The sequence below is a fragment of the Mustela nivalis genome (assembly GCF_964662115.1).
Source record: "Mustela nivalis genome assembly, chromosome: 6".
Taxonomy (NCBI): Eukaryota; Metazoa; Chordata; class Mammalia; order Carnivora; family Mustelidae; genus Mustela; species Mustela nivalis.
Genome location: NC_139025.1, coordinates 8,899,895 through 8,918,764, shown reverse-complemented (window position 1 = coordinate 8,918,764; position 18,870 = coordinate 8,899,895). Strand labels below are relative to the sequence as shown.

The 18,870-nt window shown below is 36.0% G+C and overlaps 1 protein-coding gene across 4 annotated transcripts in view; it reads left to right on the top strand.

Annotated features, from left to right (window-relative positions):
- Positions 1-18,870, top strand: part of PAPOLA (poly(A) polymerase alpha) — a 57,043-nt gene that overhangs the window by 5,814 nt on the left and 32,359 nt on the right. For all 4 annotated transcript variants that reach the window (XM_082733227.1, XM_082733226.1, XM_082733225.1 and 1 more), the window contains exons 2-9: positions 7,184-7,357; positions 7,946-8,012; positions 12,152-12,233; positions 14,021-14,130; positions 14,577-14,630; positions 17,232-17,343; positions 18,014-18,103; positions 18,194-18,332. In XM_082733227.1, coding sequence (XP_082589353.1) covers positions 7,184-7,357; positions 7,946-8,012; positions 12,152-12,233; positions 14,021-14,130; positions 14,577-14,630; positions 17,232-17,343; positions 18,014-18,103; positions 18,194-18,332 — 828 coding nt within the window. The remainder of the gene's footprint in view (positions 1-7,183; positions 7,358-7,945; positions 8,013-12,151; positions 12,234-14,020; positions 14,131-14,576; positions 14,631-17,231; positions 17,344-18,013; positions 18,104-18,193; positions 18,333-18,870) is intronic.

Genomic DNA, 18,870 nt, shown 5'->3' with positions numbered 1-18,870 from the left:
GAAGGAAGAATAACTTGGTCATTTTTATAACTGAATAAAAGTATGCTTTCCCTGCATAATCAATCAACCTTGCATTTCCAGAGTTCTGCCTTGGGAGTCACCATAATTTAGTCCCCTTGAGCATAAATTATTACTGCGCCCACTACTGCTGCCTACTAAATACTGGCTGATTGAACTGGAATACATATTTTAAGAATATAGTGAGGTTGTAGATATGTTTGGTATCACTTACACAGAGCACGTGGCAGGTGAATTAGTGTTCTTTGTATATAATTCCTTAGTGATCAAATAGGTTGTTTTGGCTATAGCCTGGACTAAGCTACTAGTAAAATTAAAACATCCTATGTTAAACTTCTTGTGAAAGAGATATTATTATTTCTGTTAAGAATTAATGTCGAATACACATTCAGACCCTTAATCCTTTTCTGTCTGGTTGTCCCAGTGGGCACATTATGTTTAAGGTTAAAGCCTCTTTACAGCAAATTCTGTTGTGGTGAATTGTTACATTAAATATGTTTTTGTGATTTATCTGATTTTTTCCAAAGAAGACCTTCAGACAGGTTAAGCTTTCAATTCTAACTTAAGTAAAACTGGAAAGAAATGATAAAAGTGTTTTCAGTTGGCTGGTATCTATGAATTTTCACTTTGTTGCTAGCTTTAGGCCAGAGCATATTCCATGTGCCTAATAATGGGAGACAGGGGTTCATTAGTAGTATGAGCTTTGTTTAAATTGGAATGCAAAGTCATTAAACATTAACTATTTGAGAAAACACCATTGGTGATTTGTTGTCCTTTCCTTTTCTGTGTTTGTCATCTGCCTAGACTGCCCTTCCTCCTACCCTTCATTAAAGCCGTTTGCAGTACACACCTCGTTACTGATTTTGTTTGGCATAGCCTTAATTCTTTGGTTCTGTAGTATTTATTTTAAGCTTTTACTTTGCACTTGTTTAAGGATCTGAATCTCAGACCAAATCTGAGATTGTCACTGAGAACAGAGACGGTCTTTGTATTCCTGATTTTAGTGTTGTGTTTCATATATATTTAGGAGTTCCGTAAATTTCAACCTGATAAATGCTATACTTTCTGGCAAAATTAAGTTATATGAGGCAAAGGTGCTTTGTGAAAAACTGGATTGATGCAGTTTTATAACCTTGATAACTGCCTTAGCAGTTTTCTGGAGCAATAAATAAAGCATGGTTTGCTTTGTATTTACTATTTCTCATTGCAGGATTGCATGGGGGAAAAAATCCATTTTTTAAAGTCTTGTTTATTTCACTTTTAGATAATGTGCTTTGATTAGCATAAACTGATTTTTTAAGCCCAGTCATCAAAATGCTAATTACTGTTTTAAATTGAACATTTATTTGGTGTGACTTGCTGCCAGGGAGTAATTTTAGGGCATGATTTTGGGCTCCTTACTATCACTAACCTAATTTAATGGTGAATACATAGTAGAATTAGATGATGTTCACCTTTTGTACATCATCATTAATATTTAATTAAAAATAATTTAACAAGTTGAAACCTTTATAAAGTATGAAGTGGAAATTCTATCAGTTCTTCTTGGTGCATTTTTATGTAGGCATAAAAACAAATAATTTTTAAATATATAAAACTGTACATTGTGAAAGATGTATAAAGGCACTTCAGCATAGAGGGTTAGGTGCCTGGGTTCTTACCCTGGCACAGGAAATTTAGATCAGCCATTGTTTCCCCACTTTGTTCATCTGTAATATGGTGACAGTTAATAGTACAGTTGTTACGAACAATTGGGACAGTTGTAAAGTGCTTGACATGCTACCTGGAATATTTTGAGGTTTCAGTAAATACTGTTATCATAATTATATTCCACAGCTTTTTTCAGCTGATATATTGTGTGCATCTTTCTTTGCTACTACATGTAATAATTACCTCATTCTTTTTATATGGCATAGTGTTATATTTCAAGAATTTACTGTAATTAACCAGTCACATTATATTAATGGATATTTAGGTGGCTTCCACTTAGTACATTGTATATAAGTGGTCCAGTGAACAACCTTGGACATCTTTTTGTGTTATTCCTAGGAGAAGGGTGAAATTCTAGAACCTGTGGAGTCAGAGATATTTACACATACCAAGCATGCTACTTGCCCCCCGCCCACACATAGGGGATAACCTTGGGATAGGCACTGCTCATTTCAAGTTTATTGTTGCTGTACAGGGTACATATTTGACTTGACTTAATTGTATCCCTGTCCCACAAGCATCTAAAAACTTGGATTTTTGTGTTACATTTCATGTATTGAAACTGTGTTGTGAATTAAAAAGATCATGTCTCCCAACTTCAGGGTTTTGGTTTGACTCCTGTGTCCTACTATTTCTGTAAGATAGATTGCTAGAGGTGAAGTCATGGAACATAAACTTTTAAAATTGATACATGCATTTTTAAATTTTAATGAATATTGCCAGATTGCTTTTTAAAATTATGTTCATTTCCATTGTGATGGATAAGAGTGCTCATTTTCTTAAACCATTATCAATATTGTAGGTTTATAATCTTTTATTTTTACCATATGTGTATCAGCTTTGTTTTTCTGCAGTCTGACAGGAAAATAGTTGTCCTAATTTGCTTGCATGATGTGCAGTGAAACTTTTTTTTTAGTTGGTTTAAGAACTCTATGCATTGAGACTATACTCTTTAGGATAGGTTGCATGTATTTTCTTCACCTGTTAATTTGTTTTAACTTCGCTTATGATATAGTTTTATTATATAAAAGCTGGAATACTTTTATGTAGGTAAATTTTTTTCTGTATGGTTTTTGGGTTTTGTGTGTCTTAAATATGGTTCTGTAAATAGTGTTAAGTACCATGGCATCTGGAATTTAGATTTTGCAATGGATAACCAAATCTATTTGAGTGTTCTGTACTTTCCTCAATGACTTGAAATGGTTATCATTTATCTGAAGATTGATCATACTTTGACTGGATATATGGCCACTAAACTGCAGTCAACAAATCATGGGAACTTACACTATACTATTTGAGTTAGCTTTAAATTACTGTACCAGAGTGGTTCTCGGTATTTCAGAGTACACTTTTACTAAGTTAGATGCCTAGACTTTTGAAATACATATATAGCTGAAATAAGCAACTGCAGTCATACACTAATTTCACAAAAATGTTGCTATTCTAAGTATCTTTATCCTAATTAGAGTCCTGTTATGCACAGCCTAACATGGGGAAAGAGTGGACTTTTCTCTGAGCATTGGATTAAAGCTTCCTATGCTTGGAAACTGTTCTTCAGTGATACAGATGTGCTAAAGTTTTTAGATTCCTAGTTTACCATCTGGTGTAGAGGAGAGAGATAAATTCTAAGGTAAATCCTTGGAGGTACAACTTAGAGATAATAATATAACAATAACAGAAGTGAAACCAGAGTGATATATAACTAGTAGTTGTGAAATCAGGCCCGCTTTCTGTCTGCTACTTTATCATGCTTCTGAATTGAGAGCAAGCTTTGTAGACAAGAGTTTTGAATTCCGCTACCAGAAATCATGGAGGTTTCTGTGCTTGGTAGCAGAATGAACGGTGGCATGGTAAAGGAGAAAGGAGGAGTGAGAACAAGGTGCCAGGAGTTAAAACTAGAGTAGTTGGAATGGAATTGTTACACAGAATGTTAAAACTTAAGAAAAAAAAAGTAAGAATAATAAAATTAAATTTAAAAAAAAAAAGGGAAAACGGGTATGTGTCTTGTGTAAGCCTTTCTGTAATGAAAATATTTTAAATATTTTAAATGTTGTAAAGAAAATATTCTGTGTTCCATGATTGAGAGAAGAATTCTGAAAATACTAAACACTGTGGGCCCCCAGGTGCCACTCTTCTACTCACCAAAATACTTGGGATGGGGGAAGTAATGTTTTGCTGTGGGGTTTTTTGGTGTGTGATTTTGAGAGGGGGCAAAATTCATATATGTACTGTAATTGTAGTTATGTATTTACATCTTATTCCAATCCAGAAAGGATTAAGACAGAATGCTTTAGTCACATGTTAGAAACCAGGAAAATATTTTGCATTAAAGGTTGGGTGAAAAGGAAAAGTAAGGATAGAGATATAAAGCAGCAAGAAATTAGGGTACAAGTTCTTACATAGTGATAATTGCATTGTTGTAGAGTGGAGAACTTGCTGGATGGCCACCAGTTTCACCCAGAGAATTCATAGAGTATCCTGAAAGTAAAGATAAATCATGTTCATGAGATGGAAAATCTCAGGCACAGGAAAAGCACACGTAGAACGTTCTTCATAGTAAAAGCCCCGAAAGAAATTTTAATAAATCACAAATACTGTAGCTCTGTATCTAGTCTGTTTTTTCTTTGTTTTGTTTAATTGTAGGATTTCATTGTTAAAATAGAGTCATGTCTAAAGAAAACTAAATGCTGGTTAAAAAATGACTGTAGAAAGTGATAGATAGGAAGGATATCTAATGTGTTTGAGAATGGGAGGAAGAAGGTACATTCTTGGGGTTGATAGCTGTGTGGTGTATTGTTCTAGGAGAGGCTCTATAAAGCAGAATCCTTTAAATTACTCAGTATTGAATGTGTATTTTTGTTTTGTTAGAATAGCAAATAAAAGATCCTTAAATTGTTTTATCACTCCACTTGATTTCTAATACTAAAATTGAATGGAAAACTTCACTTTCTCCATTTACAGTCATGGTTAGCTTTTCTACTTGGGACATTTTGGACACTGACAGTGCATATGGTAGCTTGTAATTTCTAGTCCAGATATTTAAGTTAAAATTAAGCCATTTTTATTGGAGGCACAGCTATCTTGTGACTTTTAGAATATGTATTTCTTTCCTCTTACTTGATTTTGACTCATTTTTATTTTTTGATAAGTGTTCTTGAATTAGTGTATGTTTTATACATGTACTTGAGTTAGATACATGTTCTGTATGTATACATGTGTAGACGTATGCTGTATATGTAATTCTTTCCTGAAATAGATGGGGCAAATAAATATGATTTTATTTTAGATTATGTGATGATATTTTGAATAAAGTAAATAAAAAGCTGTAATTTGCATCTAATTTGTTTCCCCATCAAAATGTTAATGTGGAAACTTCTAGAAATCAACATATTTTTCAAATTAGGGTGAACAGACTTGGTGTGGATTTAGAAATATGAGTCGGTATCCTAATATTCTGGTGATATTTTTGAAGTAGATAGGACCTTTCCAAGCATTGTTACTTTGTGTGACAGTGAAAGACCTGAATATTTGAGAAAGAAAAACTGGGAAAGAGAACTGAGCCTTAACCTCACAGAGAATGAGTACTCCTATTTTGTTGATGACCCAACTCAACTGGTAATAGATATAACCCCTTCAGAAAGGAATGAATGTAGAGAAATGTATTACTTGCTCAAAACAAAAACCATTCCACTAGAGTGGATTATTTTACCTGAAGTTAATGAAAACAAATCCAGTTCACACTTGACTTGAAATCTCGCCTTGCTTGAACCAAGTCTAGCTAGAATGAACTTGTATTTGTTTTCATTTCTGGCTCTACTCATGTTAAAATCATTTATTAAGGTATTCATAATCCTGTGGTAGTCACAAAGGGTTCTAGTTTACTTGGAGAAACTCATATGAAGCAGTGAAAAATATGAGAGAATATAATCACTTTGGGATATGTGGTAAGTGTGCTGTTTGCATTTAATACCTGATATATCTGAAATCAGTATGTATAGTGTGAAGAATTCTCAAATGGTTAGGCAGTTTTGAGGGCTACTTTTTTTTTTTTTTTTTAAGATTTTATTTAATAGAGCACAAGCAGCTGTAGCGGCAGGGAGAGGGAGAAGGGAGAAGCATGCTCCCCCCTGAGCGGGGAGCCCAGTGCCATGCGGGGCTGGATCCTAGGATCCTGGGATCATGACCTGAGCTGAAGGCAGAGGCTTAACCAGCTGAGCCATGCAGGTGCCCTGAGGGCTACCCCCCCCTTTTAAAAAAGATTTTATTTATTAGAGAGAGTGCATGAGAGGAGAGAGGTCAGCAGGACAAGCAGAGTCCCCAAAGAGTAGGGAGCCCGATGTGGGATCCTGATGTGGGATCCTGGGACTTCAGAATCATGACCTGAGCTGAAGGTAGCCGCTTAACCAACTGAGCCACCCAGGCGCCCAAGAACTACCTTTTTGATGTCACTTTTTTTTTTTTTTTTTTAAATTTTATTTATGTATTTGACAGACAGAGATCACAAGTAGGCAGAGAGACAGGCGGGGGGGCGGGGCGGGGGGGAAGTAGGCTCCTTGCGGAGCAGAGAGCCCAATGTGGGGCTCTATCCTAGGACCCTGGGAATCATTACCTGAGCTGAAGGCAGAGGCTTTAACCCACTGAGCCACCCAGGCGCCCCTGACTTGTTAGTTTTTAAATAATAATTGTGCTTCTTATCTATAGAGCTCTTGTCCATTGACTTACAGTTATTTTAACAGAGAATAAGAGACAAGAATGAGTTTCATCAAAAAATACTCGAGTCTAATTTTCTAAAGCGTTTCAAGCATGCCATGCCTTTTTGTATTTAACTAGTTACAGTAAAATCCCACTGATTGTAAAAAATCTGGAATTTCTCCAAAAGTGGGGGAAAACTACTTCTAGATTAGCATCACTGTTAAGTGCCAGTCTCTTACCAGAAATGTGTAATAACTTTAAGTGTGTGACTACAGTGCCCCCCATTCCGCAAGTTATCTTTGTTATTTGCTCTGTATTTTATAAATTTTTTTCACTGTGAGTCAGATACTAAATTCTCTTTGTGGGGGGTCTCTTGTATTGGTAAATAGTGTGTGTTTTTTTACTATATTAATTGTAGTGTGTTTATCATTGCTTTAGAAATAACAATACATCAGATTATGGCTCCTTTTCAAGAAGTAGTTTCTCAGTTCACCGTATTCTAGATTGTGTTTATTTAGGTATTTAGTCAATGACAAAGATAAAAGTCCTTGGAGTGGGAAGAGATCAAGAGTTTTCTCTTGGGTCACTTGCTTTTGGTTGGTTACTTTTTGTTCTAAGATGTCTTGAAAGGAGTCTTTTTGAGTATGGCAGGGAACCAACTGTGTTTAGAAATGCATTTTATTAAAGCAGTTTTTCTGGTCAAATGGCTTGTTTCAAATTGTAGAAATTCTTCGGCAGTAATTTTATCTAATTTTGTTTGTAGTCCAGTTACAACGCAGGGATCACAACAAACACAGCCGCCCCAGAAGCACTATGGCATCACCTCTCCTATCAGCTTAGCAGCCCCCAAGGAGACGGACTGCCTGCTTACACAGAAACTGATTGAGACTCTGAAGCCCTTTGGGGTTTTTGAAGAGGAAGAGGAACTGCAGCGCAGGTGAATACACACATACGTATTTTTCTTTTAATTTATAATTTTTCATCAGTGTAATAAACTAATTTTTTTAAGAGTTTACTTTATTAGAGCGAGAGATCACAAGTAGGCAGAGAAGCAGGCAGAGAGGGAGGGAAGCAGGCTCCCCGCTCAACAGAGAGCCCGATACCAGGGCTCGATCCCAGGACCCTGAGACCATGACCTGAGCTAAAGGCAGAGGCATAACCCACTGAGCCACCCAAGCACCTCAGTAAACTAATTTTTGAGGCATTATCTACTCAGTCAGAATATTCCCTGAAATCTGTCTTGTACAAGAGCAAAGCTTAGAAACTTTTTTCCTACAGTGAATTTTATTCCCGTTTGATTTTTTGATGCTTTTAGTTATTACAGTACAGAATTGTCAGAAGGAAAATTCTTACTCAGCTAAAAGAATGCTTTACCCAGTGTAATGGTGCCTGTAGTAAACTACTGTATACTTTCTGATAACTTAAAAACTGGTAAAATTTAGGGATCCACCTATTGAAAACTGATTTTCATTTTAATTAGTAATGAAACAACTTGATACTTGATTGATATTTGCTCTATCAACAGGATTTTAATTTTGGGAAAATTAAATAACCTGGTAAAAGAGTGGATACGAGAAATCAGTGAAAGCAAGGTAAGGCGACTTATTTGTATATGAAATGATTTGTCAGCTGAGCAGCAGCAGTCTTAAGCTGTTCTTATTAGAGTGAATTTAGAGTCTTTAATGCAAAGTCTGTTTTAGACTATTTGATACCAGAATTAGATTGTTTCTAATTATTTTGAAAGCAGGGAAATCTGAACTGAATTCAGTGATTTTATAAATACTTTTTTGTTGCAGTATTTTAAGCTGAAACTCCATAATTACTTTTGCTTCACAGAAATAATAGATACTGCCTAAAGAGGTGCTTTAAAAATGTATATTAAATACTTGAGAATCTTGTTACCTTTTAAGCAACCTATGACATTGAACAATTCTTAGGTTTGCAGATATTAAGCTCTCAAACTCAGTATCTCCTTAGTTTTTTATAATATTCTCTGAGTTCCTAAAATTTTATTATGAAAAATCATACATACAGTTGATGAATCCATGACTGGGCTTCTGGTAAAGGAAATGTATTCTTAGAGATGCGTATGGAATTCATTTGACCCATTTTTAAAAATTGCATAGGGATGTCTGGCTGGCTTAGTCTGTAGAGGGTGCAGCTCTTGATCTTGGGGTTGTAAGTTTGAGTCCAATGTTGGGGATAGAGTTTATATTAAAAAAACTGCTTACATAGTGGTAATTTTCTCAGGCAGTACAAAATGCATATTTAATCTATAATACATCTTGAAAAATTGATGGAAAGAGAACCAGGGATTGAAGAAAACTTGAGAGAGGGGTTTAACAAAGAAGAAAATCTTTCAGTTTTAGTCAAATTTATACTTTTTTTTTTTTAAGATTTTTATGTATTTATTTATTTGACAAAGAGACAGTGAGAAAGGGAACACAAGCAGGGGGAGTGGGAGAGGGAGAAGCAGGCTTCCTGCTGAGCAGGGAGCCTGATAACGGGGCCTGATCCTAGGACCCTGGGATCATGACCTGAACCAAAGGCAAATGCCTAACAACTGAGCCACCTTGGCGTCCCAATATAATATGTCTTCTTGAAACAGCATATATATATTTTAAGCAACTGATTAAAATTTCAGCAGTGGGAGTGTTCTAAATGGGGGACTCCATGTATTATACAGTTTCTCACTGACAGAATTCCTGATATGAATGAGATTTTGTTTTTTATTTATTTTTAAAGATTTGTGGGGGGTGGTGCAGAGGGGGAGAGAGAATCTTGGGCATACTCCCTTGGAGCCTGGATGTGGGGCTTGATCCCAGGTCCCTGAGATCATGACCTGAGCTGAAATCAAAAGTTGGACCCTTAACCAATTGTGCCAGCAGGTGCTCTATGAATGAGATTTTATGAAGGAAGGGTTTTTTTTGAGCTGAGCAGCAGATGTCCAAGTTAAAGTATTTTTTACTCATTTATTGAACTTAGTGTTTCCTTAACCTTCTGTAGGAAATCGTTTTTTTTTTTTTAAAGATTTTATTTATTTATTTGTCAGTTTGAGAGAGCGAGAGAGAGAGAGAGAGAGAGAGAGAATGTGTGCACAAGCAGTCAGAAGGGGAGAGAGAAGCAGGCTCCCTGCTGAGCAAGGAGCCCGATGCAGGACTCGAGGCAGGACTGGATGCAGACTCGTTCCAGGACTCTGGGATAATGACCTGAGCCTAAGGCATCAGCTTAACCAACTGAGCCACCCAGGCATCCTAGGAAATACAGCTTTGTTTTAATGGCATTTTTTAAATGTTTAAGTTTAAAGCCATAATCAAGTAGACAAAGCCAAAACTTAGATTTATTTAATGTGAAACATGAATACTGCCTCATGGATAGTTTGTTTCATGTATTATTTACTTCAGTAAGGTTTCTTTCATCAGTAATTCTTGGTAACAGTTCTTTCTGCTGGTTTTACTGTCCGTAAGAAAATGTGTTAGGATTAATGAAAGTAGTGCTTATTCCTGTTCGGTTTTATCAATGTCCTTTCCACTATAGCCTAACCATTAGTAGTGAGTTGGTTAGAGAAAGTTTTGATCTTTTGAATCTGCCTTTTGTAGAGAGAATTTCTTCTCCAGATGGTTAGTTTTAAGACTTGATACAGGATTTCTTGATGTTGACACTGTTGATATTTTGGGAGCAGATAATTCTTTTTTAGGGTGCTGTCATGTGCATCACAAGATGTTAAGCAGAACACATCCCTGACCCCTTTTTATTAGATTTACTGTCCTGCCCTCTCTCTCTCCAGATGATGACTAAAAATGTCTCCAGACATTCCTTATGTTCCTGGAGGAGTGGAGTCATCCCTGGTTGAGAAGCGGTGATTAATGGATAGTTCCAGTTAATTTATTTATGGTATTGGGGGGGAGTTATGTAAGATTTGAATTTTTTTTTTTTAAGATTTTATTTATTTATTTGACAGAGAGATCACAAGTAAGCAGAGAGGCAGGCAGAGAGAGAGGGGGAAGCAGGCTCCCATGCTGCACAGAGAGGCTGATGCGGGGCTGGATCCCAGAACCCTGAGATCTTGACTTGAGCCGAAGGCAGAGGCTTTAACCCACTGAGCCACCCAGGTGCCCCTAAGATTTGATTTTTACTTTAGTTGTCTTGTTTGCTAATATTCTGAGACTAAAAAAAAAAGAAGATTTTACAGTTTATTTTTCTGTGACCTGAATTAAAGAATCTTAATTTTCTGGGTTAAAATTACTAAAATAGCTATAAGCATATAAATGTGTAAACGTGCTAATAACAGTAGCCATAAGTGACATGTGGCTGTTTCAGTTTAAATGATCTAAAATACCTACCTCCTCAGCCAAGCCAGCTTTATTTCACTATATACACATTACATATGTATTTCACACCATATTGGCTGCTATATTGGACAGTTTAGAGTTCACTTATCCAAAAAATCTGTTTTACTAGAAAAGTTCATGGATCATTGTTCTCAGGTAGTTTCTTCCTAACTTCCTTTTGTAGGCCTATTCCGGCAACATCTTCCTGGCTTAATTTATATAACCGGGCCATCTTTGCAAGTGAGATTTTTAGATTTCTAAATGTAGGAAGACAAATGTAATATATCTACATGGTCCTTTTTCTGTAAGTGTTGATTAAATGTGCCCTCAAAAAACAAGGGAGTCCCTGAATCTTTATAGTTTATTTTTAAGATTTTTGTAGTATGAAGTAACACTTTCATTTATGTTACTTGAGGAGGAGTGATGGGTGTTTTGGTACTGAATAAGATGTTACTGAGGAATTAGAAAGTGAAGAGAAACATTGACCAAGCACACATTAAAATTGTTTTTTGTTTGGACAGGTACCATCCTTAACCACCAGTGGTTTAAAAGTACTCACCAAAGTACTTTAAAGTAGTACCAGGGCCAGGAAGATGATTTTTTTTTTTTTTTTAAAGATTTTATTTATTTATTTGTCAGAAGAGCACAAGCAGGCAGAGTGGCAGGCAGAGACAGGCTCCCTGCTGGACAAGAAGCCCGATGTGGGACTTGATCCCAGGACCCTGGGATCATGACCTGAGTCGAAGGCAGTGGCTTAACCGACTGAGCTAACCAGGCGTCCTGGGAAGATGAGTTTTAAATGCTTGCCTTTATCCTTGTTCTTGGTGTTTTCTACTCTAAGAAACTATTAGTAAGTTTTAGTTCTGTTCAAAGTAATCTCACCAAAGCCTTTGGAAATCTCAACTATTATGTAGCAGTATTGGCTTTAAAGTCACTTTTGATATGGTAAAATTATGTCTAATTTACTGTGGAATATTCAGTATAATCACTGAATGTAATTTTTTTAAGCCATCAAATATGTTTTTGTTTTATTCTAACATTCATGATATTTGCAGCATCTTGGTCATGAATAAAATCTGCTTCTAACATTGATCCAATGGAATTACATGTTCTCCTATACGATAGTCCTCTTTTATAGCAGTTTCCAGAAATGTGGCAAAATTGTAAAACGGTATGGGTCACTAAAGCACATTCACTAAAATTGGAATTTGCTTTTATTTCAGAATTGGTTGCTACCCGAAGACGTGGTATTTGGTAGAGCCGACAGAGTTTGTTTACCTTCCATGAATTTGCGCTGAATTTGAATTCTTGGGTTTTTTAAAATTATTATATAGTGCTGTTTAAAATAATTTCTTTTGTGCTCCACTGATAAACTGTCCCTTTTCTTGTTTGTTTAACAGAATCTTCCACAATCTGTAATTGAAAATGTTGGAGGAAAAATTTTTACGTTTGGATCTTACAGATTAGGAGTACATACAAAAGGTAAATACTGTTTTAATTGTCTTGAGAAGGAATACCCTTTTTAGTTCTTAAAAATCATAATGACACATTCATCACAGTTACTTGAGTGAGTTTGCCTGGAAGAGAGTACTTCAGGGAGCCTAATGTTAAGAAGATAAAAATAGATGCCTTCTAAACCTGCACTGACCAGTGTGGTACTAAGTAAATTTAAAAAATCAGTTTTGTACAGCTCAGGCAATATAGTCAGTAGTGTGGTAGCGATCTTGTATAGTAAGAGGTGGTAACTGTACTTGAGAGTGGTGAGCAGAGCATAGTGTATAGACTTGTGCAGTCACTGTGTTGTACATCTGAGGCTAACATAACATTGAACGTCAACTATACTTAAGCTGAAGAAGTTAAGTGCGTGCCTCAGTGGAAGTAGCCACGTTTTCAGTGTCCATTAGTAACTTGGTGGCTAGTGGCTACTGTGCTGCAAAGACGGAGAGAACTTACTTCCATTGGAGAGTTCTTTGGACAGTGTGCTGTTCTCTGTATCAGTTCCTCTACCTAAAGAATATCAGGTCAGGAAATTAGAAAAAAATGAATGCAGACCTTTTTTAAAAAGACCTGTGGATTTTCTTTTCCCCATGCTTTTTTTTTTTAATAGTTGTAAAATACATTTGAGCAAAAACCAGACCACAATAGTGTATCTGCAGCCATTGATGATTACTGTTAGTTTTCTTGCTTATGCTTGTACTTAGACAAATAAATACACAGTGAAAATGTTACCATGGCAGAGAACATTTATTGGACTTTTTTGCTGGGCACTGAGCTAATAGTAAGTTTTTGGTCTTCATTATCTTATTTATTCCTCAGTTCTCTTATTCTCATGTAACAAATAGATGTCTGAGGCTTACACAAAGAGTAGGCATGAACAGTTTCTCTCAGCCATCTCTTGGCAGAAGTAGCATTCTTCAACCATTAACCACTGGCTTCTTTGTTAAAAGTGTCTGCCAGGATAGTGTTCTCTTGGTCCTGGCACCCTTCCTTCTCCCGATCTCCCACTGCTCTATGCCAGTAGTAGTTAGGCATTTGCTTTTGATGTGTCCTGTGCACTGTACAGTTTCTTCCTCTCACATATATGCTAAATATACAGCCTTAAGAGTAGTGCCTTAGCTATTGAGTCTTCTAGGGGAGTGACTATGTTGACCTGATTCCACATTGATCTCTCCCTTTTATGATTCCAGTTATTGATTTAAGTCATCTTTGTTGTGTTTCCTCTAATGCGCTCGAGGCTTGGCTCCTGTCAAGCACTAAATTAGTAACAGTATCTTACCATGATATGCCTTTATGCATTCTTGCCAGTGATCCTTTTGGGAGTTTATTCTGTAGGCCCCATTTAGGGGCCAGATAGAGGCTTACAAGCACTACTCACATAATGTGTGGGGGGAAAAATACTTTGTATTTATAAAATAGTTTTACAGTTTGCTAATGAATCTGTCTATGACTAGTAACATCAAAATGTTGGGTGTCTTCTTGAATAGTTCCTCTCTTTAACATAAAAGTCCTATCTGAGTTACCTTCCTCTGACTCCTAGGTCATCTGGACCACTACGAAGAGAGGTTATTGCAGGAAAAAAGATAACCCCGTCAATTAGGATCCTGTTTTTCCTATACTGACCAGTAATGTTTTTTAAGGGGAAGGGCACATTTTCAGAGGCTCACCGGTATAATGTTAGCAGATTCTCAACATCAAGTACTGCCATGATAAGATGCAAAATAATTTTATCGTAATAGTAATTTGTGGTTGATGGGCTTAATTTTTTTTAGGTGCCGATATTGATGCGTTGTGTGTTGCACCAAGACATGTTGATCGAAGTGACTTTTTCACCTCATTCTATGATAAGTTGAAATTACAGGAAGAAGTAAAAGATTTAAGAGTGCGTAAATGTTTGGGGTGAGAGGGGAGGAGTTACAAAAATTAGTGAAATAGAGCAAATTTTGTGGTATAGCCGTCATTTATTGAACTCTTGCAGTTTGCCAGATCCTTTCAAGGGGCATAATGTGTATGCTTGAATTTTATTCTTTACAAGCCTAAAATAAATTTCATCTCATGTTCAGAGTAGGAAATCAGCGAAAAGAATAAATATTAAGCAGTGTTGCTATAATTTACATCTGAGTGGCAAAAATCAAGGCTTTGAACCTAGGTTTATCTGATTCAAGAGCCTAGTGTCTTAAAGCTAGTTGTTGATAACCTAGTCTGTGTCAGGCATTATGCTAATATTTTTAAACAATTTCAAATGTCTCATTCACTTAAAAGAACTAAAACTAGTATAGGTCTGATATGTAGTTTCAGAGACACTGAACTCCCTTAATCTTCTTACAGGCTGTTGAAGAGGCATTTGTACCAGTTATCAAACTGTGTTTTGATGGGATAGAGGTAAGGTGTAATTCAAATAGACAGTTCTTGCTCTGTATAACGTTGATTGTTGTAGGTTAAAAATTATTTTAATTGGTAAGTTGCTGTGATACTATTTTTTATCTGTTTTTTTAAATCTATTTTTATCTGTTCTTTGTAGAAATCAGTTCTAGTCTTTTTTATTTTTTTAAATTTTTATTTATTTTTTTTAGAGGGAGTGGGAAGGGAGAGCGAGACTCCTGGGTGGCTCCACGCTGGGTTCAGTCTCATGACTCTGAGTTCATGATGTGGGCCGAAATCAAGAGTCGGGTGCTTAACTGACTGAGCCACCCAGACACCCCAGTTTTAGTGTTTTTGTTTTTTAAAGAGATTTATTAGAGAGAGAATGAGAGAGACACGCTGGAGGGGAAAGGGGGCAGGAGGGAATCTCAGACAGACTCCTTGCTGAGCACAGAGCCTAGTGTGGGGCTCGATCCCAAGATCCTGAGATCAAGAATCTGATGCTCAACCAACTGAGCCACCGAGGTGCCCCTTAATCTTTTCTCAAAGAATCTCATGAAATGAAGAGCTAAAATACAGGCAGAAATAACTAAACATTTACTATGAAATGCTTTTACAAAACTGTTCACTCAGCAGGTTTTCCATTTGCAAATTTAAATATTTTTAGTCTTATTAAGGTAGTAATATATTTTTGTAAATGGAACTTTGCCTTGACTTCATTTAAATTAAATATTTAAGAAGTTGAGAGAAAACTGACTTATAGTGTGTATGCTGAGATATTTTCTGGTGGGGGAGGATTTACAGAGTTTAGATTCTTTAGATGATACTCATTTCTGTCTGCTGTTCTCCACATTTGTAGAGAAGGCATTTGGAACAAGCTGTAAGACAGTGAAGCAACTTCAGTTACTTACATTATTTCTGTCATATATAATAGTTCTGGAAAGTCACTGGTAGTGAAGATTGTAAAATTTGGGGAACTGGAAGAATAATCCTTCATCGTTCTGCAAAAAAGGCGACTTCTAATTACTTGCTGCATAAAGATGGCCAGCTTCGTCGTCTTAAGTTGAATGATTAACCTTAAGTAGATGTAAAATGTTAAATTTAATGGAGGTTTGTTCAGGTAGATTTTGCTGTCACTGTTTAAATAAATATAAAACAATGTGTAAGGTAAGGCAGTTTCCTGTTTTCCTCAAAAGAACATTACCAAAGGGGGGGATTGTTTTTTTTGTGAAAGACCCGACGCAATTGTGTGAACTTTTCAGGATGGAGATGAAAGTCAGATGGTTACTTGAAATATTTAATGTGGTACTTTTCTGTCCATACATTGTATATAAAAATGACACTATTTTAGGGAATGTTTTTACATTAGAACATTTTAAAAATCACTTTATCCTAACTGAAAATGTCAATATCTGTTGCCTTGCTTTTTGAGTTACATGTTTTTGTAGCACATAATCTTTATTTCTGTCTAAATTCGGGGAGCACCTGAACTTTGGAATCTCTTTCATTTGAACATTTATGCTATACCACAAGTTAATTATTTATAAAAGCATGTAGCTGTTTTTCTGTTCTGTAGGTGCATGTTTTAAATGATTTTTCACAATAAGCTCTTTTAAAATACTGCCTTCGAAAGTGATTTTCTAAAAAGGCTTATTTCTGGCAGCATCCGAGTTTTGGAACCATGAAATCATACCCTCAGGAGTAATGACCGAATCCATACTAAGTTTGTTCATACCCTCACCTTTCCTTGAAAAAAAGGGAGGGGTGCCTATGTGGCTCTGTTGGTTAAGTGTCTGACTCTTCTCAGCTCTGGTCTTGACCTCAGGGTCAGGAGTTCTGGGCCCTGCATTGGGTTCCATGCCCAGCGAGGAGTTGGGGAGGAGTTTGTCGGTTGCATCTATAAGCCTTCAAAATTAGCTAGTGTTTATTTTTGTCTTGTTTCTATTTAATCAAAAGTAAGTTGGGAAAATCTACTGTAATGGTAGATATGTGAGTTCTTAAATACAAGGAACCCCCTTTTTATTGGCAGGTATATTTGGGCTAAATAAAAGGATGTTGGCCTTACAGTTGGGCACCTTTTAATATATAATCCGTTCACAATTTATATATATAGAGAACTAAACAGTTAATTTTAAATAGTCTGGTAGTAGATGCATTAACAAATGTAGTATATCCAGTAGATGCATTAGTAAGCATGATTAAAATGAGAAGTATTGGGCGCCTGGGTGGCTCAGTGGGTTAAGCCGCTGCCTTCAGCTCAGGTCATGATCTCAGGGTCCTGGGATCAAGTCCCGCATCGGGCTCTCTGCTCAGCAGGGAGCCTGCTTCCCTCTCTCTCTCTGCCTGCCTCTCTGTATACTTGTAATCTCTCTCTGTCAAATAAATAAATAAAATCTTAAAAAAAAAAAGAGAAGTATTTATTCAGGTTCTCTTTCATAATGCAGTGTTTTAACATCTGATTAAAATACCTTTGATAAAAATCAGTGGACTTTGGACTTTTGGAGGCACTGTCATATTCATAGTTGATGAGACGATCCTAGATTTCAAGTGTTTTCTTTGTTAAAGAAATGCCTTAAAAATAGTCCAATGGGTATGGAATATTAAGTTTTGTTTTTGTTTTAGATTGATATTTTGTTTGCAAGATTAGCACTGCAGACTATTCCAGAAGACTTGGACTTACGAGATGACAGTCTGCTTAAGAATTTAGATATAAGATGCATAAGAAGTCTTAATGGTATGTTAAAACCTACTTCTGTTTGCATAGTAACAGTTTTTGTCAAATGCAAAATAGGTTTTACCTCAGATTTAAAATGGAACTTTTTATAGCCCTGCTGTTTACCCATAGTGAGTCGGATAAAATATGCTTTCCTTAATAGTTAAGACTGCAGAGGGGCTATGTGGTAATATATTTTACTAGTATCTTGCACTGTTACTTCTTTTCTTCCTGGGGCATTTAAAGACAGACATTTGTACTCTATTACTAGTGGTTTAGGTTTCACTGCGTAACCCTTGTGATCGTACACTCTTGATAACCTTTTCAGCTGTTGTGTTTCAAGGGGTTACTTTTGAACACTATTGTATTTACATTTCTATTACCCTGTTCTCAAAGAACAATTCCTGCAAACTTAAATGGATTAAACCCTTGTCCGTATATCTGGATGGGAAGAAGTTTTAATTATACAGTCAAAGTTTGAGATTAGGCTGATTGTTTGGTTTATAGTAGTATTTGTGATAGGAGATTAAAGTTTTAGATTTTTTATTTGCCTTTTTATTCAGTTAACGTTACTGATTCAGTGAAATAGTTTTTATTTAAGTTTGACATCGGTCTTAGAAAATTGAAAAGAAACATCATCATTAAACTTTTGATGATTTAACGTTCTGTTTTTTCACTCCCTGTTAATCAGGTTGCAGGGTAACCGATGAAATTTTACATCTAGTACCAAACATTGACAACTTCAGGTTAACTCTGAGAGCTATCAAACTGTGGGCCAAACGTGAGTTCAGAATTTGTTGGCTAGCTTATTAAAAACGTTTCAACTGTTGTTCAACACTGACTTTTCTTTTTGCTTTTCCCTTATCAACAGGCCACAACATCTATTCCAATATATTAGGTTTCCTCGGTGGTGTTTCCTGGGCTATGCTAGTAGCAAGAACTTGCCAGCTTTATCCAAATGCAATAGCATCAACTCTTGTACATAAATTTTTCTTGGTATTTTCTAAATGGTATGTGTTTAGATTATATTAAAATAAAATTGATTGTAGACACTGAAGTTTAGTCTTATTTCTATGACATTTCTGCAGCTGGTTTCAGATTCAAATTTTAGTTCATGATGTAGCCATTTAGGTAGCGTTGGGGAGATCATGTTGTATATAAAATGGCAAACCTAAATTCCTTTCCTTTTCCCTAGCTTTCCCAGGATAGTAAGGCAGGTGCTTTTTTTGTGCTTCCGTTTCCTCTAAATAAACCCAGAATTTTAGCCATCATGCCTGCTAAAAGCCAATTAATTTATATCAGTTTTAGGAAGTATGGATGAAATTACATATACCACTTCTTTTACTCTTCGGACTCTTCTGAATCTGTAGCTCTTTTCTTGGAAATTTTTTTTTTTTTTGCTTTCAGCTGCCCATTTATCTCTGGTAAAATATTATAAATGTATATAAAAAGCTTTTAAGAATAACTATAAATGTGTAAAAAATAGCAATTTCGTCATCCCTTTGAGACTAGCTGTTAAAGCAGGAGAGTTTGTTTTTTAAAGCGTCT